The 26,478-nt window shown below is 41.1% G+C and overlaps 2 protein-coding genes and 1 long non-coding RNA gene across 4 annotated transcripts in view; 2 read left to right on the top strand and 1 right to left on the bottom strand.

Moving 5' to 3' along the window:
* Positions 1–7,845, top strand: part of LOC140729052 (coiled-coil domain-containing protein 17-like) — a 38,412-nt gene extending 30,567 nt beyond the window's left edge. Inside the window, exons 12-13 of one of the 2 annotated variants that reach the window (XM_073048332.1) lie at positions 3,664–3,774; positions 6,716–7,845. In XM_073048332.1, coding sequence (XP_072904433.1) covers positions 3,664–3,774; positions 6,716–6,889 — 285 coding nt within the window. In that variant the 3' untranslated portion in view covers positions 6,890–7,845. The remainder of the gene's footprint in view (positions 1–3,663; positions 3,775–6,715) is intronic. The other variant, XM_073048333.1, reaches the window with a different exon arrangement.
* A 4,055-nt stretch (positions 7,846–11,900) lies between these two features.
* LOC140729053 (ciliary microtubule inner protein 2B-like) lies at positions 11,901–25,179 on the bottom strand. The gene is made up of 5 exons (XM_073048334.1): positions 24,925–25,179; positions 17,660–17,892; positions 15,983–16,164; positions 15,700–15,892; positions 11,901–12,904 (listed from the first exon to the last, which is right to left on the bottom strand). The coding sequence occupies exons 1-5, from the start codon at positions 24,990–24,992 to the stop codon at positions 12,804–12,806; spliced, it is 777 nt and encodes a 258-aa protein (XP_072904435.1). The 5' UTR covers positions 24,993–25,179; the 3' UTR covers positions 11,901–12,803.
* The window catches only part of LOC140729054 (uncharacterized), a 140,927-nt gene continuing 138,804 nt past the window's right edge, over positions 24,356–26,478 (top strand). The window contains exon 1 of the long non-coding RNA XR_012099243.1: positions 24,356–24,463. This is a non-coding gene — a long non-coding RNA (uncharacterized lncRNA). The remainder of the gene's footprint in view (positions 24,464–26,478) is intronic.

The raw sequence follows: 26,478 nt of genomic DNA, 5'->3' as shown, positions 1-26,478 counted from the left end.
AAGTGTGTATGGACTGTGTAACATACCATAGAGCTTTAGGCTTCATTGTTAGTGTTAATGGCCATGAAAGCAAAGAGTACCAAACATGTAGAAGATACTGAAATGGCTGGATATAGGAGCATTCTATTTAGTTTTGGTCAAAGAGTATAATGTCATTCAAGAAAATGCAGAGAACAATAAACAAGATGAACTCTTACAAGGCACAATATTCTAAAATTTGAAATCTAAACTGTAAATAGAATGCTGGAAATTCTGAACAGGTCAGACAGTACATGTGGAAAAAGAAAGGGTGACTTTTCCATTTGGCTTCAGATTTTAATAATTTTGGATGTTGATCATTGTCCCACATTTGGACAACTGGAGCAAGCAATAATTCTGCTGTTTCCATTTCTCCTTCTCTGCATCTGTGTCTAATATTTTGTCTTTTCCCTATCCTTGTTGCTTTGTACCTTCCCTTTTTCCCCATTCCTCATGCCTTCCACACTATCACAGCCCTTCTTATCTATTTTCCTCATTTTTCCTTCCCCTCTTCCTTATTTCCTCCTTGCTCTCCTTTCCCATCTTTGCACTTGTCTTTTTGTTTCAATTTTACTTAAGTCAATGACATGAAATATTAAGTTAATATTTTCTCTTAGCTGAAGCTTCCTGACTGACTGAATGTTTGCAGGAATTTATCTTTTCCGATCGTTTAAGAATAAACTCCAAGAGTTAAAGTTACTTTTTTCTGAGAAATACAAGTTAGGGAAAATAAATTTTAGAAAAAAGGATGAAATCACTGTTTGTTTGTTTTGCGTATTTGAGGTAAATGGGAATAACCATATGACTATAAGACATAGGAGCAGAATTAGGTCATTTGTCCCATCGAGGCTGCTCCACCATTCAATTATGGCTAATCCTTTTTTTCCCACTTCAGCCCTACTCCTCAGCCTTCTCCCCTGAAACCTTTGACGCCATGTCCAATCAAGAACCTGTTCATCTCTGCCTTAAATACACCTAATGACCTGTCTCCATAGCTGCCTGCGGTAACAAATTTCACAGATTCATCACCATCTGGCTGAAGAAATTTTTCCAGATCTGTTTTAAATGGATGCTTCTCTATTCTGAGCCTGAGCCCTCTTGTCCTAGACTTCCCCCACCATGGGAAACATCCTTTCCATATCCACTTGGTCTAGGCCTTTCAACATTCAAAGGGTTTCAATGAGATTCACCCTCATTCTTCTAAATTCCATCCAGTACAGACCCAGAGCCTCGTATGGTAACTCTTTAATTCCTGGAATCATCCTTGTGAATCTCCTCTGGACCCTCTCCAATGCCAGCGTATCTTTTCTAAGATGAGGGGCCCAAAACGTAAGGTGAGGCCTCACCAGTGCCTTATAAAGCCTCAACATCACACCCCTGCTCTTGTATTCTAGACCTCTTGAAATAAATTCTAACTTGGCATTTCCCTTCCTCACTACTGACTCTATCTGCAAGTTAACCTTTATGGTGTTCTGCACAAGGACTCGCAAGTCCCTTTGCATCTCAGAATTTTGGATTTTCTCCCCATTTAGAATATAGGTTGTACATTAGTGCATGACCTTGCATTTTCCAACATTTTATTTCATTGTATTCTTCCCGCTAATTTTTTGCTTTGTTGTATGTCCTCTTTTGCTTTTGCATTAGCTTTGACTTCCCTTGTCAGCTATGGTTGTACTATTTTGCCGTATGAGTATTTCTTTGTTTTTAGAATACATTTATCCTGCATGTTCTTCATTTTTCACAGAAACTCACACTGTTGCTTCTCTGCTATCATTCCTGCCAGCAGTTCCTTCCAATATAATTTGACCAACTCCTCTATCATACAATTGCAGTTTCCTTTACTCCACTGAAAACCTGCCACATCAGACTTTACTTTCTTCCTATCAAATTTCAAGTTGAACTCAATCATATTGTGATCACTGGCTCCTAAAGGTTCTTTTACCTTCAGTTTCCTAATCACCTCCAGTTCATTACATAACACCCAATCTAGTATAGCTGATCCCCAGTAGGGTCAATGACAAACTGCTCTAAAAGCCATCTTGTAAGCATTCGACAAATTCACTCTCTTGACATCCATTACCAACCAAATTTTCCCAATCAACCTGCATGTTGAAATTTCCCATGACTATCATATTACGCCTTTTCTATTTCCCATTGTAATCTGTGGTCCACATCCCAGCTACTGTTGGGAGGCCTGTATATAACTGCCATCAGGGTCCTTTGACCTTTATAGTTCAGCTCACCAGAATTCAACATTTTCCAATCCTATGTCACATTTTCTACTGATTTGATGCCATTCTTTACAAGCAGAGCCACACCACCCCCTCCGGCTACCTTCCTATCCCTCCAATACAATGTGTAACCTTGGACATTCAGCTCCCAACTACAACCATCCTTCAGCCACGGTCTGTGATGGCCACAACATCATACCTGACAATCTGTAATAGTGCCACAAGATCATCCACCTTATTTCTTCTAATCCGTGCATTGAGATTTAACACATTGAATACTGTATTTGCCATCCTTTATGATTCTACATCCCTAATGCGCTGATACTCCTCTGCTGGCTACAATCTTGTTCTATCATCTGCTTGCCCTTCCTGACAGTGACTGCACGCTATCTTTGCTTACTAACCTTCCATACCGGTTCCCACCCACCTACCAAATTAGTTTAAACCCTCGCCAACAGCTCTAACAAACCTGGTAGAATGGTAGAAGTTAAGTTGTATCTGTTGAATTGGAAAGGAAAATAAATTGGATGTCAGAAGCCACTTCTTTCTGGAGAATGTTATCGTTGTGGTACAGAGTTGCTATGAGGCCTCTTGCATGAATTGCCAAGCTGCTGCAAGAAGATGATGCTTTTAGTTCTAGCACTGATAGTGCTGATACTCTGATTTTTGGCTCTCTGTCCTTCAGCACTTTCCCCAATTGTCCTACAGAAATGAAAAGAATTTGCTGAGGTGACTGATGAGCTGTTACAGAGATTTACTTTAATGCATTGATGCGGATGCATGAGGTTTCTCATAGTCTCACCATGGAACAATGCACGTGTAACTTCAGCCATCATTGACCCTGCTCTTGCAATGAGCAAACAGCAATTGTACAAGTCGTGTGTGTGTGTGTCCACTCTGGTTGAGTAGCCACAGGTGCTGAAGCAATAACTATTTGACCATTTACACCAGCACATGATTTTATCTCATCCATCCTTGTGTGAATTGTGTCTGGTGTTGTTACCTATGAGGCAAAGTCTATCAAGAAGTCAGATTGGTAATGACAAAGTAGGACAAAGGGCTTCCAGTACTGCTGAAGCTTTATTTCGGCCCTGAGAAAGGCTGTGCAATCATTTTACATCTAGGTTTTTGTTGGACACAGGAACCTACTAAGAGAAATTAAAGTCACAGCTGTTACTTTGAAGTTACTACAGGTAAAAATTAAATTCCCTTCATTCAGTGGTTTGGACTTCTCTTTGAATGAGCACAAGAAGTGTCTTATTTTGTTTATTAAACCAACAAATTAATAATTGAAATTAAACAACCTGCAGTGAAGCTTGCTTGAAGACTTGGAAACTGCCACTTATCCTATAGATTCAGACTTATTTTGGCAAAGTTTATTTAAATTGATATAGTATTTTCCTTTGCTTTATAGTTGGGAAATGCAGAGTTATATTTTCGTTTAGTCAATGCAAGGGATGCTAATGTCCAGTCAACTGCTGCTATCGATCCCAACAATGCCAGACTGTATAAATACCCACCACTGGTAGGTACAATTTCTTCCAAATTCTAATCTTTAGTCTGTCCATGGGATTATCTGGATGGTTACATTTGGAGGGTAGGAAACACTGGAAGTTGCTGGCCACCGACTGTTCACTATTGTCTAGGAGAAGAGATATCTTCTTATCTCTCTCTTAAATGCATGGCCAATTAACCTCTGCCATCTGGTCTATTAGAGAGTGAAACATGATGTGAGGGAATAGCAGTGTCAGAGCAGAGGTCTAATGTCACCTGTTTCTTTGAAGAATGTTACTTACCTTTACCACAGATGAATTAAAAAACAATTAATTCTAACGGGATTATTGTAGGGGTGGTGTACGTGCACAGCTGACAGATTGGATTGACTTGGTGGGCTGAAGTATCTGTTTTCATGATGTTTCCCACCATTACAAAATACTTCTGTCTGAAGTAAATACCTAAGTTGGTTTTGAATATACTAGTAACATCCCACTTGTCCACACTGGTAACATTGTATGCTATCAGTATGTGTAAATGAAATATGAAGGATATATTTGAGCTAATTCAAATAAAAACAGAACACATTTAGTAAGCAAATAGCAGATGTGTAAATCTGAAATAAAAAGAATGACAATCTCCGCATGCCAGGCAACATTCACGACACGGTTATCTTTTTGGATTGATGACCAGAAGTACTCATCCTTCCCTGAGGTTTATTTTGGAAGTATTCTACCTATTTATTTGGCCCCAGATTTGTTGGGCTGTAGTTATGGATTCAGTGCACCCCAACACGGAAAGGGAAATTGCCCAGAGTTTCAGTCCATCCAATAGTCTAGACCTGACTCTAGGATGACTTTCTGCTTGCTCTTTCAGTGATAGCACATGGAAGTACGTAGTGCATGCCGCTGTTATTCTGTGGTACCAAGGGCCACAGAACTTATTAGGACCAGCTAACAAGGATCATTGCTAAGCTATTGTTGCTTGATGCTGAAAAGGGCACTGCTTTCCAGCTGGAATGACTCACTTCATCTGTCTAGGCACTTGGCTCAGGATTTCTCTCTGAACTCTTTGTTTCTTCATTCCTTTTCTTTAAAATAATCTTTATATCATGTCTCTTCGATTAAATTCTTGTGAGCACCTGTCTTAAAGGTCCTTGTGCCAATTTTGTTTTGGCTGATCTCTCTGTTCTGAAATGCTTTGAGATGGCTTTCAAGAGATTCTGCTAAATCTCATTGTTGAGGGTAAGAAATATAAACAGAACCAGGCCATTCTGCTACTCCTGCCTGCTCTTTCATTCAATGAGACCATTTATCTCAGTGGCACTCTCCTGACCAACCTCCTCTTCCATGTTTCCAGTTGGGATTAAAAGTCCATCAACGTACTTAGTGTCTGAGCCTCTAAATGTTCTCCATTCTCTGAGAGAAGAAATTTTTTCTTTGTCTTAAACACACAACCAATTATTTTGATATTCTGATCACTTTTTCTAGACTCCCAAGCCAAGGGAAATCTGCATCTACCATATCCAGCTGTAAGAATTTTGTATAAATCATTTAGACCACCTATTTTTCCTCTAACAATTGAGAGTGTTAACCCCAGTTTGCTTATGTCAAATCTATATTTCAGGAATCCCTCTGTTGCACTTCCTCTATCATCAGCATTTCCTTAGGCTGAGTCCAGAACTGCGTATGGTATTCCTGAAGGATAACACCACCACCCTCTAAAACTAAAGCATCTCCAGCTCTCAAATCCTCTTCAAATACAGGCTTAAACATTTTGTGTTTCTAATTGCTTGCTGTACCAGCATGTTAAACTTTCAGTGATTCACGTACACAGACACCCAGGGCCCTCTGAAAAGCAACAAGATTCTATCTCTAACCACTTAAAAACAAACCTCCTGCCTTTCACTTTCCTCTGCCTATGTGATTGCCCTCACATTTTTCTCATTTTATTCCACGAGACCAAAGCTCTTCCCCAGAGCAAAAGAGAACGAAGGGAGAATTGATAGAGGAATTCAAAATTGTGAAGTGTATAGGTAGGGTAAATGCAAGCAGGCACTTTTCACTGAAGTTGAGTGAGACTTGAAGAGGACATGCTTTAAAGGGTGAAAAGTGAAATGTTGAGGGAGAACTTCTTCATTGAGCCAGAGCTGAGAGTGGAACGAGCAGCCAGCAGAAGTTCTGAATGCCGGTTTGATTTCAACATTTAAGAAAGATTTGGATAAAAACATGAATGAGAATGTCAAAGGCTAAGGTCTAGGTGCAGGTCTACGGGTCTAGGCAGATTAATAGTTTGGCACAGGCTTGATGTGCAGAAGGGCCTGTTTCTGTGCTGTAGTGTTCTACAACTCTGTATTTTCATCCATCTTTTAACCTGTCTACGTCACCCTAAAGTTCTATTCTCAAAGATCACATCAGCCAGCTTTGCTGTTTTTCATGTCAAAGGAAAGAAATATTGGTTCTGTATTGGACTGACGCTAACTGCTGTACTGACTGAGACCAGCAAATAAGAGCCACTTGGCTCTTTTGAAAGTAGGAATTGTGAGGCGTTCTTCATGTGATATTTTAATGGCTCTGTCTGAAGATCTGTCTACAGTGTCATTAAATTTTCAGTTTGACAATAATAATGAAAGGGTCACAGAGAGAAAAGCACTATCAGAGTAAAGAGGAGCAAAATGACTTGGCTTAATTGTATAATATCAATAATTTAACTGATAATTTCGTTGTGGCCTTTACCATTTGTAATGTAACAGTGTTGTCTTTGGAGATGCTTCTAATTCAGAGTAGGTAATATTAGAATCTCTCACATATGTACAATGTTTCACTTTAGGATTACTCTGGACTGGGTGCCCTGTAAATGTCAATGCTACAATTTGATCATAAACAAAAAGCACAAGTGGATGGATCATAATTTTAGCAGGTGTAGTGAGAATAGTGGTTACTGAAATCAAATGTATCCTGTTTTTTTTTCAGGCTGCAGTACGCACTATTATCCCCATTGATGCTCCGTTTGCATCCTATCGTCCACCTAACCATTACACAACAATGCAGCTGATCTACCCTACTTTTGGAGAGAGTGTGGACCCTCCTCCTCCCTCTGCTGACACTGTGGTCCTCCACTACTCTACCTCTGCTCGAACTCAATAAGGATAGACAATGGCTTGAAAAAGCTACATTCAGATATGTACAACACTGTTCGATCTAGCTGAACGGCATGAAAAAAAAATCTGGAAAGTGAGAATTTTGATTAATAAGTGTCACTGACAAGACCTCTTGGTGAATTAGAAATGTTCTTGATGTATTAACAAATATGGTCTATGTGCAAGGCTTTTAGTGTCATATCACACCCATATTTACCGTTTGTATCGTTGGAACATGGAAGTAAGCCAGAGAAACAAGAATGAGCCAATTTATTCAGATCTTTCAACTGGTCTTTGTTTTATGTGACCTCTCCCCTTCACATCATTTGCGTTACTCTGCCATAAGATGATATGTAGAGCATCTGGGTAGGGCTCCGGGCTTGCTAACTGTAATTTACCCTGTCAGCAATAAGGTCATGAACACTGATACTCCCATCTCCCAGCTGATGAACGGTCATTTAGAAGAAATGCCATAAGATAGCCCCATTAAACAAAATCAAAACAAGTTTAATTCAAGAAAGTCCACAAATACACATCAAAATACACATGCAAGGAACACAGAAGCAAAATTAATACTTACAAATTGGAAAAATACTAGCAGTTCTTTTAAATGATCTTCAAGTTTGCGAATGAGACACATTATCACTAGAATCAGTATAGGTTTACGAAGGTAGGTGCAACGGGTGACCAGACATCCTCCTCTCTAGAACATAGACTTCCATATGGTGGCCAGAATGGAAGTGTTTGGGTAGCTCTAATATCAATCATACTGGAAGCCCTGCACTGTTATTGTAAATCTGCTTCAACCACCTTCATAATTTTCATTGTACTACTCTTCTCCACTCAGTGATTTTTGCTGAATAATAAATTTGCATCATGTAGCAACCTCCATTCACTGCATTTTGCTGTCAGAATCACTGATTTTTGTCCTGTGAAGATTAAATTTTAAATAGAATCTATCAATATTACTTGTGGTGGAATGATGCTTTTGAGAGCTGACATGAGAACATGTTTTGTTAGAGGTTGATTGGTTAGTTTCACAGTAAAGGTCCAATGTTATGTTCTCCTCTTCCAAAGAGCTCAGATTAAATTCCGATGAAATGCGGATGCTAACAATGTGAATTAAAAACAGAAAATGTTGAAATCACACGGCAGGTCTCACAGCATTTGTGATGGATTTTTGACCTGAATATGCCTCTCTTCCCCACCCCCCGCTGTAGGATTTTGACACAAATTGTCAAAATTTTCCTCCACACCCCCACACACAGAGATGCTGTTTGACCCACTGAGCTCCCCCAGAAGATTGTTTCTTGTTCCAAATACCAGTCCCTGAAGCTTCTGGTTTGTGTGAAATGGTCATAATTTTAAAACCATTTACACTTAATGGCAGCTACTTAAGAGGCACGTATATTTCTTCTGTAAGGAAAGCATCCTGGTTTTGTCTACATCAGCCATTCTTGGCAACTGTCTGTTTGAAAGAGTAAAATTTGAAGAGGAGGTTAACCATACCTTCACAAGCTCCTTAACATATCAGCCCATCCACTGGTGTTCCAGGTTAAAAAAATCTTATTACAACATCCTATCTGTCCTTCATCTGGAGCAAGCAGCTGCAGTTCACCTTTTTCAAAAATATACTTCATTCATATCTTCAATAAATACAAGTAGAATCATTCAGAATAGAAATCGGCCCTTCAGCCCAATTGGTCCATGCTAACACATCTATCTCGACATTCATCCTAGCATCACTACATTCTCTTGCACTGTATCAGCATGTTTCTTGCTTATACAACCATGAAGCATTTGAGAGGTTGTTTCACAGGACCCAGTGGTAGGACCCTAGACATACAAGAACACATGAAAAAAGATAGAAAATTAGTTGGCTTAATTGTGTAATATCAGTAATTTCAATGATACTTCTGTTGTGGCCTCCACCATTTATAATGTTAACAATGTTGTCTTCGGAGATGCTTTGTGAAGCGTTGTGGAACAAAGGGACCTAGATGAAAAAGTACATCACAAGTATTCAGGATGGTGAAGGAAGTGATGAATTGACCTTCATTAGCTGAGGCACTGAATATGAGAGCTGGGAAGTTATACTGCAGTTGTACAAGACATTGGTAAGGTTGCATTTGGTAAATGGTATACAGTTTTGGTAACCCTGTTACAGGAAAGGCATCATTAAGCTGGAAAGAGTGGAAAGAAGATTTACAAGAATGTTGCCAGGACCCGGGATCCTAAGTTATAGGGAGAGTTTGGACAGGCTGTGACTTTATTTTTTTGGAATGTAGGAGACAAAGGGGTGACTTTAGTGAGGTGTATCAAATCAAGAGAAGCAGGGATAGGGTGAATGCACACTCTTCTCCAGGGAAAGGGAATCTTAAACTGGAGGACAGAGGTTTAAGGTGAGAAAGGAAAGATTTAAGAAGGACCTGAGGGGCTATTTCTTTAAACAAAAAATGGTGCATGCATGATGTGAGCTGTTTTTGAGGTGGGTATAATAGCAACATTTAAAAGATAACTGCTTTAGTATATGAGACGAAAGGTTCACAGGGATATGAACCAAATGTGGGTAAATGGGACTAACCCGAGTGGCATCAGGGACAAATTAAACTGAAGGACCTGCTTCAGTGCTGTAACTCAAAGTTCAAAGTAAATTTATTATCAAAGTACATAAATATTACCATATACAAACCTGAGATTCATTTTCTTCCATACACAGTAAATCCAACGAACAACAGAATCAATGAAAGACTGCACCCAACAGAACAGATTAAAAAAAAATGTGCAAAAGACAACAAAATATGCAAATACAAATGAGAAAAACATATTACTAATAATAAATAAATAAGGTATAGCTTTTGAGGACATGGGGTGGATGTGAGTTTGTTTTCACTATTTTTTCATTCAACACCATCAGCACTTGAAAGTGAGTCCATAGGCTGTGGTAACATTTCAATGCTGAGGCAAAGTTATCCCCTTTGGTTCAAGAGCCTGATGTGAGTCCTGAGGCTCCTGTGCTTTCTTTTTGATGGCAACAGTGAGATAAGAGCATGCCCTGGGTGGTGGGGCTCCTTGATGATGGATTCTGCTTTCCTGCGACAGCATTCCGTGTAGATGTGCTCAATGGTGGGGAGAACTTTACCTGTGATGGACTAGGCTGTGTCCACTACTTTTTGTAGGATTTTCCATTCAAGGGCATTGGTGTTTCCATGCCAGGCCATGATGCAACCAGTCAATATACTCTCCACCATACATCTCTAGAAATTTGTCAAAGTTTTAGTGCAATTACAAAGAAAGCAAGGCAGCAGCACCTCACAAATGTCTAAGGAAGTAGAAGTGCTGCTGTGCTTTCTTTGTAATTGCATGTATGAGCTGGGCCCAGGACAGGTCCTCTGAAACAATACCATGAAATTTAAAGTTGCTGGCCCTCTCCACATCTGATTCCTCCCCTGATATGCCCTGGCTCATGGGCCTCTGATTTCTTCCTCTTGAAGTCAATAATCAGCTCATTGGTCTTGCTGACATTGAGTGACAGGTTGTTGTTGTGGCACCACTCAGCCAGATTTTCAGTTTCCCTCCTATATACCAATTCATCGCCATCTTATATTCGGCCTATGACAGTGGTGCCACCAGCAAACTTAAATATGATAATGGAGCTGGGCTTAGCCTTACAGTTTAAAGTGAGTAGAGCAGGGGCTAAGCACACAATCTTGTGGTGCTCCTGTACAGATGGAGGTTGTGGAAGAGATGTTGCCAAACCAAACTGATTGAGGTCTACAAGTGAGGAAGTCAAGAATCCAGTTGCACAAGGAGCTTTTGAGGCCAAAGTCTTGAACCTTGTTGATTAGTTTTGAGGAGACGATAGTATTGAATGTGGAGCTGTAGTCAATAAAGTGCGTTCTGTTGTATGTATCTTTGCAGGGTTGAGTGAGGAGCTAATGAAATGGCATCTGCTGTGGACCTCTATGATTCAAAATCATACGGTGTACTATGGGGTCCTGGCAATATATCTATCTGTTAGACATGTGAGCTTCTTTAATACTTTCATCCTTCTGATTGGAAGTTTTACACGTTCCTCTATGTTATTTTAAACCAGCCCACCTGTTACCTTGGTGTCCTCCATGATGAAGACTGATGCATAAAACTTATTTAGCATATCTGCCATTTCATTGTTTCCTGTTATTAATTCACCAGCTTTGTTCTCTAGAGAATCCACACCCATTTTAGCTGCTGCCTTCCAATTTGTATACCCATAGATTCTCCTACTATTTGTTTTCTCTGCCAATTTTCTCCCTTTTATGAGCAGTTTAGTCCCTTGCTGTTGGATTAAATGCTTTACATATTCTGAACTACTGCCAGCTTTTGCCATTTTATACTCCCTAGTTTTCAATTTAACATTATCCTTGAGCTCCTTTGTGAACCATATATTGTGCCTCATTCTCACGGGATTCCTCTTGCTAACTCCTGGTGTGTGAAATGGACCAGCTTCACAACACTGAGCACAGGTAGAATCTCAGCAATTAGTGATGTTTGGTGTGCCCTTATGTCAGTTCTACATACACCTTGGTACAGTTACATATGAAGTTTGCCATTGAGTTAAGGGCGATGTTGGATACGTTTCTCCCTCCTGCTGTCTGGAGATGTGTATTATGACCCAACAGACAAAATCCCTTCTGGATCACCAGAAGAAACAGGAGAAGGTTCGGGTGATGACTATGATGGAGGAGCAGGGCAGGGCCACACCTGTGTCATATGCAGCAACACTGAGAGAACCTCACACATAATGTCATTTCCAACTTCTGTTATCAAACACATCAGATAATTTTACTACACCCCCACTTCACGTGCTGCTCCAAAAAGTGCTATATGAGGTCATTCTTACCCTCGGCCATTTGGCTGGATAATGAGTCAACCTGTAGCCAGGGAAGTGATAGCTCCCTCCTGTTAGACTGTTTGAGGTAACTTTTTAAAAATTCTTTCTTACTTCTAATATTTGTATATCATTGCACTTGTAATGCTACTATGACACTGTAATTTCCTTTGAGATCAATAAAGTATCTATCTCACGTGTTGGGTATATGGAATGAACTGCCAGAGGAGCTGGTAGAGGTGGGTACAATTACAATGTTTTAAAGGACATTTAAACAGGGACATGGATATGAAAGATAGAGGATATGGTCCAAATGCAGGCAAATGAGAGCACCTCAGGAAGACACTTTGGTCAGTACGGATGAATTGGGCTGAAGTGCCTGTTTCTGTATGACCTTGGGACTATGAATCTTTCAGTGCTAGTTTACTCTATTATGCTAAAATACAACTGAGGATTACATATATTAGCAAAATGTGCAAATGTCTAAAGGGGACACAATATAATTTTAAACAAAATTTACCAAACTCTGTTTCCTGCAGTTGCTAATACACTTCCAACAGAAGGCTACAGTACGTATCTATTATAGTGCTTCTGCCTCAGGGTCACTCCATTCGCATACTGTGGAGCCAGCTAATCAGATGGAATAACCATATCACTCATGTCCAAGGTTTTAATTCACTATATGTTTTGTTTTAATTTGGATTGCACAGCACACAAAAATGTGGAGCTTGTGATCTCATTTTAAGACCTACTCTTAGTTTATAACAATTGTTTTTTTCTACTTAAGTTTAAAGTTTCTTGTAAAATATAATCCACTGTGTAAATCTTGACCATTTAAGTACAATACAGGTTTCAAAGTTCCTCATATTTGTAAATACATAAATGTGTGAGAATTTGCTCCAGCTTTAATTTTATTGCATTCAGTAAACTTGATTCAGAACGACCTCTGTGAATTGGGAAATCAAATTAGATTTTAGTCCTGTTCCTAAAAAAGTAAAAGAAGCTCACAATTTAGCTGTCTAAGATGCTCATTCCTATAGGATGCTTATTTCTAAGTTGTAGGGCATGGTGAATCTGTGGAACTCTTCTCTCCTTGTCCCAGAACATTAAAGGTGCTGCGGCCCCAGCTCTTACCAGTTACAAACTGCTGACCTGTGTAGAAAGAGAAATAATATCGGCATTGGTTTATTATTGTCACACCTACCACAATATAGCAAAAAGCTTTATTTACTTCTTATCTATTGCGATAAAGTGTGGAAAATGCTCTTGGAGCCGTTTCACTCAGCAAACCTCGGTTTAACCCTAGCCTAATCATGAAATAATTTACAATGACTGATTACTAACTCCCAGTCAGTAAGTATGTCTTTGGGATGAGGGAAGAAACTGGAGCACTCAGAGAAAACCCGACAGTCATGGCGAGAACGTACAAATTGCTTACAGACAGTGGCGGGAATTGAACTCGGGTCATTGCTACTGTAAAATGTTATGCTAACCACAATGCTGCCATGCCACTTCTCTGACATACTGTTTATATAGACTAAATTATTACACAGTGCATTGAGGTAGAATAGGCTAAAACAATAACAATGCAGAATAAGCAAAAAAAGCTAGTGAAAAATTCCAAGTAAAGGATGATGTCCAAGATCATAACAAGGTAGATTGTGAGGACAAGCATCCTTATCAAACAAGAGGTCCATTCAAGAGTCTGATAGCTGTTTGATGAAAGCTGTCCTTCACCCTGGTGCTATGCACTTTCAGATTTTTGGGAGAGGGGAGGAGAGAAAATGTCTGGGATAGGTGGGGTTTTTGACTCTTGTTTTACCAAGGCAGCGAGATGTATAGACAGAGTCCGCAGAGAAGAAGCTGGTTCCTGAGATGTGCCCAGCTGTGTCCACAACTCTGCATTTTCTTGCAGTGACATGCCAAGCCGAGCCATTATGCATCCAGAAAGCTTTTCATTGTGCATCAAAAAAATTGGTAAGAATCGACAGGGAACACGCTGAATTTCTTTAGCCTCCTGAGGAAGTAGAGGTATTGGTGAACTTTCTTGGCCCTGACATCAATTTGGCTGGTTCAGGATAGGCTATTGGCGGTGTTCACACCTCAGAAGTTGATGCTCTCAACCTCAACACCATCGATGTGGATCACCCCTTTACGAAGTCAATGGCCAGCTCTTTTGTTTTATTGACACTAAGCTCTCTATATCCTTCCTATACTCCAACTTCTCATTATTTGAGATGGGACCCATTACGATGGTATCATCTGCAGACTTGCAGATGGAAATAGAGCAGACCCTGGCCACACAGTCGTGGGTGTACAGGGAGTAGAGTAGGGAATGAAGACGCAACCTTGTGGAGCACCAGCGTTTAGAATAATGGCGGAGGTGTTGCTGCTCATTACTGATTGTTGTCTGTTGGTCAGAATTTCAAAGATCCAGTTGCAGAGGGAGTCACTAACTCCCAGGGTCTAGAGGTTGGTGATAAGTTTGCTTGGAGATGAGTGTATGGCCAGGAATTTGGTGATAAGCGAATTGCAGTGGGTACTGTTCTGGAAAGCTGGAGTTGTTGTGTGCCAGGACCAGCCTCTCAAAGCACTTCAGGATGACAGATGTTAGAGCTACTGGTAGTCATTAAGCGTGCTATCCTGTTTTTCTTAGGTACTAGGATGACAGTGGTCTTCTTAAAGCAGGAGGAAACCATAGCTTGAAGCAGAGAGAAGTTAAAAATGTCTGCAAATACCCCTGCCAGCTGATCCGCACAGGATCTAAGGACACAACCAGGGATACTGCTCGGGCCTGATGCTTTCTGGAGGTTCAGCCGTTGGAACACTGATATTATGTCAGTGATAGTGACTCCAGAGTCAAGTGCATTGGACACTTACAGGGTGGGTGGTGATATACCCATTCCCTTCGGTTGAAAATGTGCATAGAATGTGTCAAGCCCATCAGAAATAGATGCACTGTGATTGGCAATGCTGCCCGACTTGTTTTTGCAACTCATTATAGAATCACAGCTCACGACGGGACTGAGACTTGATTTTGGACTAGTACTGCTTCTTAACATCTTTGATAGCTTTCTGGTGGTGATATATTGATTTCTTATACAGGTCAGGATCACCTGATTTGAATGCTACAGGCCTAGACTTTAGAAGAGAGTAGATTTCCTGGTTCATTCATAGTAAATAACCCTTGCGGGAGTGAGAGGAAGGGGACATGGGCAGTTGAAGTTTTTCAAGGACAAGTAATCAAAGGATATTGGAACTGGAACAATGAAATCGACAGCAATTTGTCAAATGTTTACTGAATCTTCAGGTGAAGTTGGTGAAGAAGAGACCATGATAGATTAGGTCTTTCAGTCATTGGACACGATAGAAAACACCTCTGGTCAAATGCTCAGCAAGTGCCTCCAGTATATTCTATCTGGGGAACTGGGTTTGGCAAGGGGTGTTGAGGGTAGGCAGAGGGATGGTATGGGTTAGTATTGTGTGGTTGCTTAGTAGTGTGCTGTGTGTTGTAATGTCAACAGATCTTCATGACATTACCCAAAGGATGACATATTGATGTTGGTGTCGATGGCACAGTAAAATGTAAAGGGTTGGATTCATTATAGGCTTACAACCTGATAGTTTACAGTACGAACTTCTGCATATAAAATAATTTAAATCATAAAGTATAACAGAAAAAGAAAAATAATCCAAGTATTCTTGTGTAATCTCCTTCAACAATAGGCACGTGTGCACCCAGGGTAGATAAATTAGCATGTAATGAAATATATTATTTGAAACACAGAGCTCAACTGGGGATAAAGTGTGCAATAAGTTATAACAAACATTAAAATTACATTTATACATTTTTACTTACAACCTCTTGAACCACACACATAATGCAGGGATTATATCAAAAGATATTAGTCTCTGAGCCAGTTGGAGAGAGAATGGGAACCTCATACCTGGCACAAACCCACCGTAACCGGAAATGAGTGCAGAGTTACTTTTATAAATAATCCTGCTGTGCTGCTCTGCTGGCATTTTCTCTAGGGTTTGGGATAGATCCATTCTGTCTGAGAGACATGGATCAAAAGATGGCTCACATACCAGGGGTAAGAAATTGCAGTTACTTGGTGGTTTAATATCTTCCGATGCCTGTGAAAAAAAGAACAGATGCATCATTTTGTTCTGCTTCAGAGACCTAGTCTGAGTTGTCCATGACCACAAAACTCCATGAAACCTTACCACAGAAAGTGAAGGCTGTGATTTTCTCCACGGTGCAATCATATCACCCCTTTTGCATGTCATTCTTTCAATCTTTCTCAGCTCTTCAATTGTCTGACTAGCACTGGTTGTTTCAGGATTATTGTCATAAACATAATTCTTTAAGGCAAAATAATATTTACCATCCCTGGGATAGAAGTAGCCTATGGTTTAAAAAACATTACAGTTAGTTGTCTTTTAGATGAAGGGAGAGTACCGGTAAATATATTTTCATCCTTTAAGGAAAGAGATGGGAAAATAAACAAAACAGTAAAAATTTGGAACAAGTAATCTTGCACAATCACTAAGTTCATTGCAGTCTGTTGAAGAATAGACAAATTATAAGCTGCATAATTATGCATTTACAAACTGCTGTTGATGTTCACTGGAGTGCCATATTGAGTTCATCAGTGTAACAGATGAGAATGAATGAACAGCTGATTTAGCTGTTGCTTAATGGCTGGACTCACAATCAGGTGAAGGTTCAAATTCCACTGTCAAGTATGAGGACTAAAATCTGATCAAGGCAAGTCCGAGCACTGTCTCATTGAGGAAGCTACACTTCAGATGAGACAATGCTTCCAATGAGATGTGACTCCCTCTCAGGTAGATATTACATATCCAATGATCCTCTGAAGAGGAGGAGGAGACATCTCTGTGGCCCACACCCAAAATTAGTGAAACTGAGAACTGAATTTAGTTTGTGGGTGTTAACTCTGCTACTGTTGTTATCCCAACACCATGATGAAAATGCTGGAAACCCTCAACACGTCAGGCTGTTCATGCAGAGAGAAGGAAGTACAATTCATACATCAAGCATGCAGCATTAACCATTTCCCTCTCCAAGATACTGCCGGGCCTGTGGTGTATTTCCAGCATTTTCTATTGATATTTATTGATATCAATAAATTGATATCAGCATTTTTATTGATATCAATAAATTAGAGAGAGTGCAGAGACGATTTACTAGGATGTTACCAGGGTTTCAGCACTTAAGTTACAGAGAAAGGTTGAACAAGTTAGGTCTCTATTCATTGGAGCGTAGAAGGTTGAGGGGGGATTTGATCGAGGTATTTAAAATGTTGAGAGGGATAGATAGAGTTGACGTGAATAGGCTGTTTCCATTGAGAGTAGGGGAGATTCAAACGAGAGGACATGATTTGAGAGTTAGGGGGCAAAAGTTTAAGGGAAACACGAGGGGGTATTTCTTTACTCAGAGAGTGATAGCTGTGTGGAATGAGCTTCCTGTAGAAGTAGTAGAGGCCAGATCAGTTGTGTCATTTAAGGTAAAATTGGATAGGTATATGGATAGGAAAGGAGTGGAGGGTTATGGGCTGAGTGCGGGTAGGTGGGACTAGGTGAGATTAAGAGTTCGGCACGGACTAGGAGGGCCGGAATGGCCTGTTTCCGTGCTGTGATTGTTATATGGTTTAAAAAAAAAAAAATTTGTGTTACTAGGTTAGTTAGTATCTGTAAATATTTCAGATTTCTACTATTGCAATATTTTGTTTCTGTACATTTTGGAAATATTTTTCTGAGATTATAGCGAGAGGAATCTCATTCTTCCTACATTGCAGGTAATGTAATAGTACATATTTCTTGGTCATTGGATAGATCCCGAGAAATCCATCAGCAGAAAATAAAAACAGAAAATATCACCGTTTTTGATGTTTATCTTCTGCACCTGTCCTGCATACGTGGTAATTTCTGGATGGCCATATGTCCTATTGAGCAGATGTCTTGGGACTTGGGGATTGTACAATGGCTTTGTCTGGGTTAGAATTAAATATGGTGACTTGGGCTGCCCGGGTTCATATGACAACAGCTCAAGAGTGGCGTTTCCGTAAGTCTCCCCCAGGCGACTCTGTAACTTCGGGACATATCCTCCATATCTACAAAAAAAAACCAAAAAGGGTTCCACTCATTACTTCAAGGATACATTTTAAGTGTTATAGAACCATAGCAAAGGAATTTCTAGATGAGAACAGACCATTGGGCATCTAATTCACCTTTACCTATCATGGTCTATTCAAACACAGGAAGAGGAGTTGCATTGTTTCTATCATCAATCCGGCCAGGGCTGATCTGCAACTCCATCTAGTTGCCTTACCTAACTAAAGTCTATCTTAGTTACATGATTCAGCAAAGAATATCAAGTTATTTACTGAAAATAAATCAATAACAATGTATTTACTTCAGATTCAACCACGAACGAAAAACAGGCCCAGAGATTCAGTGTTTTAGGAACTACATGTCCAAAGCCAAATGTTCCTCACCAAATATGCTGAACTTCCCAAAAGTTATGGATGAAATTATACACCAATATCTCAAAATTTTATTTTATGAAAAAAATTTATCTGATTTTCCTCTCAAGTTCAATGACATCTCGATATTTAAAGAAACAACACATTGTACAGTGCAGTGGAATTCTGTAATGCAGCGTAACTATTTCTATCCCTTTAGCCCTCATTTTTCAATCCATCATTTGCTGCAAATATCCATCTCAGTCTTCAAAAATTACAATTGGCTTGGTGACAATCACCTCTTCGGGTAGAGAGCTCCAGATTTCTATAGCCATTTAGGTGTATAAAAGCTCCTGCTCTCCTGCCAAAATGGAAATTTCTAGTTGTATAATTGTACCCACTTATTCCATAATCCAGACAAAATAGCTTCTCTGCCTCTATCAAATTCCTCATCATTTTACACATCTTATTCAGGTCATTTCTCAACTTTCTCAAAGCTGTTACCCATTTGTTGCTATGATTTTCTCGGCAACTCTCTTGATTCATGTGGAAGTAAAGAGTCACTATGGAGTGCGATTCCACAAGCCAACACTGCCCTGCTGCATCAGTGCCGTCAACATCGCCAGCGCACACTGGGAACTAAGTTGGAGAGCTCCCAAAGATGGGCACAGGGATGAAGTTGTCTGTTCAACCAGATGCAAACAATACAGCTAGGCTGGCTACACATGATAAAGATTTCAAGCTCCAGCCAAAGCTTACCATGCTGAGTAAATCTGTGCATTGACACAAATGTGATCATGAATAATGTACCAGATTATATATATAAAAATCTGCTATGTTAATATTGCATTTGTTATACAGTAATCACAAAGACAATTTAGAAAAAAATACACAACAGACTGAGGGAGTAGTGGAGGCAGAAATTCTCATTCCATCTATAAAAAGTTGTGTGATACTAGGCCCCTGTGCTGGCCACAGAAGATGGTTTCTCTTCCTAGTTCCGGGCCGATAGACTCATCGATTTGGATTCCTCAACCGTTATAGGTGGAATGAGAATTTCTGCCTCCATCACTCCCTCAGCCTGTTGTGTATTTTTTTCTCTAAATTGTCTTCCAATCATTCCATTTATTTCTGTGCTACATTAATAGTCATAATTACAGCATAGAAATTGTTATTCCATCAAATCCCATTGATCCACATCTAATCCATACCCCTCGTGTCCAAGTACCAACTCAAACTTCTCTTAAATTTTGAAATTGAACCTAGTTCTTTCTATTCCATTAGTCCAGACCTTTTCATAATTTATGCATTTTTATTAAATCTCCCTCAGATCTGCACGTTCTGATATAAACAAACAGCTGCAGTATGCCATAATGAAAATTCTCCAGCCATTGCCCTATTTTCACTGCTAATCCCATAAAACTCTTACATTTATATAATGCCTTACACTTCTTGAGGACATCCCGATGACTCACTGTCAGCTAAGCACTGTAGATGGGCCATAATAAGTACTCAGCAAGTCTCCATGGGAAGAGAAATAATGTTTCAGATCCCTCATCAGAATTATTCACCTTCCTCGAACATTAACTATTTCCTCTCTTATGCGATAAGATGCATGGGATTAATGGTAAATTAGCTGTTTGAATGTAAGGGTTTGTTTATAGAAGACAGTGGATAGCGATCAAAGGGACTTAGTCTAGCTGGCGGTCTCTGATTAGTGTTACACTGGGACCTCTGTTGTTTGTGATGTACATAAGTGACCCGGATGAAAATGCAGTTGGGTGGGTTAGTAAATTTGCAGATGACACAAAGCTTGGTGGTGTTGTGGACAGTGTAAATGACTGGCAAAGCGTACAGCTGGAAAGCCCTTAACAGCGTTGAGGAACAGAAGGAACTTGGGGTCCAAGTACATAGTTCCCTGAAAGTGGCTACACAGGTTGATAGGGTGGTTAAGCACACATATGGCATGCTTGCTTTTATTAGTTGGGGCACTGAGGTCTAAATTAATTTTTCAGCTTTATAAAACTCTAGTTAGGCATTGGTATTAGTATTGGAATAGAAACATAGAAAACCTACAGCACAATACAGGCCCTTTGGTCCACGAAGCTGTGCCAAACATGTCATTACCTTAGAAATTACCTAAGGTTACCCATAGCCCTCTATTTTTCTAAGCTCCATGTACCTATCTAGGAGTCTCTTAAACGACCCTATTGTTTCTGCCTCCACCATCATCACCGGCAGCCCATTCCACGCTCTCACCACTCTCTGAGTAAAAACTTTACCCCTGACATCTCCTCTGTACCTACTTCTAAGCATCTTAAAACTGTGCCCTCTTGTGCTTGCCATTTCAGCCCTGGGAAAAAGCCTCTGACTATCCACACGATCAATGCCTCTAATGTTGTACACCTCTAACAGGTCACTTCTCATTCTCTGTCACTCCATGGAGAAAAGGCCAAGTTCACTCAACCTGTTCTCATAAAGCATGCTCTCCAATCCAGGCAACATCCTTGTAAATCTCCTCTGCACCCTTTCTATAGTTTCCACATCCTTCCTGTACTGAGGTGACCAGAACTGAGCACAGTACTCCAAGTGGGGTCTGATCAGGGTCCTATATAGCTGCAACATTACCTCTCGACTCTTAAACTCAATCCCACGATTGATGAAGGCCAATGCACTGCATGCCTTCTTAACCACAGAGTCAAGATGCGCAGCAGCTTTGAGTGTCCTATAGACTAGGACCCCAAAATCTCTCTGATCTTCCACATTGCCAAGAGTCTTACCATTAATACTATATTCTGCCATCATATTTAACCTACCAAAATGAACCACCTCACACTTATCTGGGTTAAACTCCATCTGCCGCTTCTCAGCCCAGTTTTGCATCCTATCGATATCCTGCTGTAATCTCTGATAGCCCTCCACACTATCCACAACACTCTCAACCTTTGCGTCATCAGCAAATTTACTAACCCATCCCTCCACTTCCTCATCCAGGTCATTTATAAATATCACGAAGAGTAGGGGGTTCCAGAACAGATCCCTGATGCACTCCACTGGTGACCAACCTCCGTGCAGAATATGACCCATCTACAACCACTCTTTGCCTTCTGTGTGCAAGCCAGTTCTGGATCCACAAAGCAACGTCCCCTTGGATCCCATGCCTCCTTACTTTCTCAATAAGCCTTGGATGGGGTACCTTATCAAATCCCTTGCTGAAATCCATATACACTACATCTACTGCTCTATCTTCATCAATGTGTTTAGCTACATCCTCAAAAATTCAATCAGGCTCATAAGGCACAACTTGCCTTTGACAAAGCCATGCTGACAATTCCTAATCATATTATGCCTCGTCAAATGTTTATAAATCTTGTCTTTCAGGATCTTCTTCATCAATTTACCAATCACTGAAGTAAGACTCACTGGTCTATAATTTCTTGGGCTATCTCTATGCCCTTTCTTGAATAAGGGAACAACATTCGCAACCCTCCAATCCTCTGGAACCTCCCTGGTCCCCATTGATGATGCAAAGATCATCGCCAGAGGCTCCGCAATCTCCTCCTTCACCTCCCACAGTAGCCTGGGGTACATTTCATCCGGTCCCGGTGACTTATCCAACTTGATGCTTTCCAAAAGTACCAGCACATCCTCTTCCTTAATATCTACATGCTCAAGCTTTTCAGTCCACTGCAAGTCATCCCTACAATCGCCAAGATCCTTTTCTGTAGTGAATACTGAAGCAAAGAACTCATTAAGTACCTCTGCTATCTCCTCTGGTTCCATACACATTTTTCCACTGTCCTATTCTCTCACGTCTTATCCTCCTGCTCTTCACATACTTGTAGAATGCCTTGGAGTTTCCTTAATCTTGTCTGCCAAGGCCTTCTCATGGTCTCTTCTGGCTCTCCTAATTTCATTCTTAAGGTCCTTCCTGCTAGCCTTATAATCTTCTAGATCTAGATTTTTGAATCTTTTGTAAGCTCTTCTTTTCTTCTTGACTAGGTTTACAACAGCCTTTGTACATCATGGTTTCTGTACCCTGCTATCCTGTCCCTGTCCCATTGTAATGTACCTATGCAGAGCAGCATGCAAATATCCCCTGAACATTTGCCACATTTCTTCCGTATATTTCCCTGAGAACATTTGTTTCCAATTTATGCTTTCAACTTCCTGTCTGATAGCCTCATATTTCCCCTTACTCCAATTAAACACTTTCCTAACTTGTCTGTTCCTATCCCTCTCTAATGCTATGGTAAAGGAGATAGAAATGTGATCACTATTTCCAAAATGCTCTCCCACTAAGAGATCTGACACCTGACCAGGTTCATTTCCCAATACCAGATCAAGTACAGCCTCTCTTCTTGTAGACGTATCTATATATTGTGTCAAGAAACCTTCCTGAACACACCTAAGAAACTCCACCCCATCTAAACCCCTTGCTGTAGAGAGATGCCAATCGATATTTGGGAAATTAAAATCTCCCACCACAACGACCCTGTTACTATTACACCTTTCGTGAATTTATCTCCCTGTCTGCTCTTTGATGTCTCTGTTACTATTGGGTGGTCTGAAAAAAAAACTACCCAGTAGAGTTATCAACCCCTTGCTGTTCCTAACCCACCCACAGAGACTCTGTAGACAGTCTCTCCTTAACTTCCTCCTTTTCTGCAGCCGTGACACTATCTCTGATCAACAGTGCCACGCCCCCACCTCCTTTGCCTCCCTCCCTGTCCTTTCTGAAACATCTGAAGCCTGGCACTTGAAGTAACCATTCCTCCCCCTGAGCCATCCAAGTCTCTGTAATGGCCACAACATCATAGATCCAAGTACTGATCCACGCTCTAAGCAAATCTGCTTTGTTCATAATTCGCCCTGCATTAAAATAGATACATCTCAAACCATCGGTCTGAGCACGTCCCTTCTCTATCACCTGCCTATCCTCCCTCTCACACTGTCTCCAAGCTTTCTCTATTTGTGAGCCAACCACCTCTTCCTTCGTCACTTCAGTTTGGTTCCCACCCCCCCCCCCCCAGCAATTCTAGTTTCTCTCCCCAATAGCCTTTGCAAATCTTCCCGCCAGGATATTGGTCCCCTTGGGATTCATGCAACCTGTCCTTTTTGTACAGGTCACACAAATGATCCAAAAATCTGAATCCCTGCTCTCTGCTCTAATCCCTCAGCCACGCATTTATCCTCCACCTCATTCTATTCCTATTCTCACTGTCACGTGGCACAGGCAGTAACACCTTTGTGGTCCTGCTTCTCAACTTCCCTTCTAACTCCCTGTAGTCTGTTTTCAGGACCACCTCCCCTTTCCTACCTATGTCGTTGGTACCAATATGTACCATGACCTCTGGCTGTTCTCCTTCCCACTTCAGGATATCATGGAGCACACAGTACTAGTTGCCCAATTATAGGAAGGACATTAAAGCTTTGGAGAGGGAAGAGAAGAGGTTTACCAGGATGCTGCCTGGATTAGAGGGCATGTGATATTATGAGAGGCTGGACAAAGATCGGTTGTTTTTTCTGGAGCAGCAGAGGCTGAGGGAGATCTGATAGAGGTTTACAAGCCTATGAGAGGGATAGACAGACAGTATCTTTTCCCAGAGCTGAAATGTCTAATATGAGAGGGCATGCATTTAAAGTGGGGGGGGGGGGGGGGGGGAAACTTCAAAGGAGACGTGAAAAGCAAATGTTTTAAGTATGCTGAATGCCTGGAATGCAGTGTCTGAGGTGGTGGTTGAAGCAGGTACATTGGAGACTTTTAAGAGATGTTTAGACAGGCACATGAATGTGAGGAAAACAGAAGGATATGGGCCTTGTGTAGGCAGAAGGGATTAGCTTGATTGCCCATTTGATTACTAAGTTATTTGGTTTGGCAGTACATTGTGGGCCAAAAGCCTGGTTCCTGTGCTGAACTGTGCTATGGTCTATGTTCTCCATGTACTGGACAGGCCTGTACTCTGGTACTATTCTATATTCTCCATCACTGCTGCCTCATAGTCTGAGTATTTCCAAAACCACCTGATTTTAATTATTTTTAAAATTCCTTTCAGCTTCTAATGGGAAGTGCCTCACTGTTAATACTGGCCAGGACACAGAATTCCAATGTATTTCCATCAAAGAGTGGAACCTGATCCTAGAGGGAATCTGGGGCCTTGATTTCATGGTATTGAACAATGACCATCAGTTGGACAATGCAGCAAACCCCAAATACTGGGTAAGAACTGATATTAAATATGACTTCTTTATCCAATTCCAAAATGAATGTGTTTATGATGAACCAGTATTAGCAAGTACCTTCAATTGCTTTTGCACTTGAAAACTCAGTTCCACCACCTACTTGCAGAACAAACTGCTGGAGGAGCTCAGTAGGTCTAGCAGCTTCTATGGAGAGTTAATCTGCAACGAGTCAGCTTCTGCTACAGTGCTGCTGGCTCACAGACCCCTCCTTTGTCCAGGATTCCCCAAAAGGAACTTCTGACTGCTAATACCACCCCACACACTTCAACACCCCTCCCCAAAATACACTCACCTAGCACCCAACTGAACCCCTCCAACACTCACACAAACCTCAGCCCTCACAAAAACACCATCCCTTATTCCCACATACTCATACACCCCCCCCCCCATACCCACAAACACCCCAACACACCACTCCAGCAGCACGAAATAACTGACCCCGGCATGAAGTTGGGATCGAACGTGCTGAAGGCATTTTCCCTCTTGAGGGGCAGCGGAAACGGCATCGTACAGGGACGGTCACTGAGAGGTTGACGCGATCTAAGCTGCTGGTTATTGGCGGCGGCGGCGAGGCACTGGGACACGGTCACCGACCGGCAGCGTCATGAGCTGATCATAAACATCCCCGGAGCCCGCAACACAGCGGGGCGAGTAGCTGAGGTAAACAGTGCATGGGAATTGAAATAACCAGTAACCCAGGTGACTAGTTCAACAGTAACCAACAGACCGGTTTCTGGGGTAACCAGTTTACCAGTTAATGAGGGTGGCAGTCACACCGGATGAAAATTGACCCTTCATTAGAGGAACTGAAGTGCCTATCCTGACCTCGGTAATCAGACGCGTCCCCGGACTGCATTTGTATTTGTGTCTGCCTCTAGCACAGGGAGGCTGCGCCCTGTGAACCTGGCTGTCGGCCCGTGCATCGACGGGAAGGCGAACTTGTTCCCCAACCCCTCAACGTGGCAGGCAGCATTTACGGACGGACGTGGACAGCCAGCGTTTCGGGCCGATACCTTCATTTGGCCAGTCAGCTCCAACGGGCTGGTCGCTTTTTTCTAGGGAATTGGATCATGGGCGAGTTCTCTTTCTCTTCACACGTTTACTGTCAATTGCAAATCAAGTCATTAGCAAGAGCTATAGTCCATGTAATAAAACCCAGAAAAAAAGAAAGAGAAACACTCAATGTTTCTGCTGTGTGGCCTTTCATCACGGTTGATACAATCCAGTTTCAGATCGGCATGTTGTGAAGCCAAGGGAATAAGAATGTAAATGAGAGAAGTACATTCATTTACTGTTTTATAAAAACAAAACTGCAGGTCCTGGAAACAGAAATAAAACAGAAAATTCTGGAAATACTCAGTGTCAGGCAGCATCAGTGGAGAGGGAAATAATGAACCTTTCAGGATGAAGGCTTCTGTTCAAAGGTTGATCATTTGAAATCTTCACTGTTGATTAATGGTAACTCTGCTGGTAGATTTACCTTTGTCTGTTGCAGGGAATTTCAAATATTTGGCTCAGTTAACAATGTAAATTCTGGCAACTTGTTACTCATTTGAAATCATTTGGCAACTGGTGCTTTGCCTTTTAGACTGGTCCCATATGTTGTCACTTCAATCTCCTTTTCTTGACAACTGCTATCGTTCTTGCTTTAGGTGCCGTGCCCTATTATACAGTATAGGAAGATGGAAGGTCCATCCTGCTCTACGACTTGCTCCACCATTCACCCACATCACATCTCGTGTACATTTCAACTCCATTTGGCTGCATTTGGTCCATTTGTATTTATAACAGTTGACTAACAAATTTCTATTAATCCACTATGTCATTTTTCTTTCAGGCACTGCCTCCTGCCTCTGTCTGCTCAGTCCATGTATTATCTTACTGCCTTGTCCTTGCCTGACACTGTCTCAAACCCACTTAGCAAGTCTTCCCAACCTCTGTCCCATTGTCTTCAATGTTATATCAGAAAATGGCCACAACGGCCATTCAGCA

The sequence above is a fragment of the Hemitrygon akajei genome, chromosome 6 (genome assembly GCF_048418815.1).
Source record: "Hemitrygon akajei chromosome 6, sHemAka1.3, whole genome shotgun sequence".
NCBI lineage: Eukaryota > Metazoa > Chordata > Chondrichthyes > Myliobatiformes > Dasyatidae > Hemitrygon > Hemitrygon akajei.
Note: the sequence above shows the minus strand (reverse complement) of the source record. Positions and strands in the feature narration are given on the sequence as shown.

What these genes read in the sequence shown, in the direction of transcription:
- LOC140729053 (XM_073048334.1), bottom strand. Translation starts at nt 24,992, where the DNA reads ATGCCGTTTCCGCTGCCCCTCAAGAGGGAAAATGCCTTCAGCACGTTC. An exon ending in GATCCCAACTTCATGCCGGG is followed by an intron (nt 17,893 to 24,924) that starts GTCAGTTATTTC and finishes TTTTTTTTGTAG; the next exon opens with ATATGGAGGATATGTCCCGA. An exon ending in GAAGATAAACATCAAAAACG is followed by an intron (nt 16,165 to 17,659) that starts GTGATATTTTCT and finishes TTTAAACCATAG; the next exon opens with GCTACTTCTATCCCAGGGAT.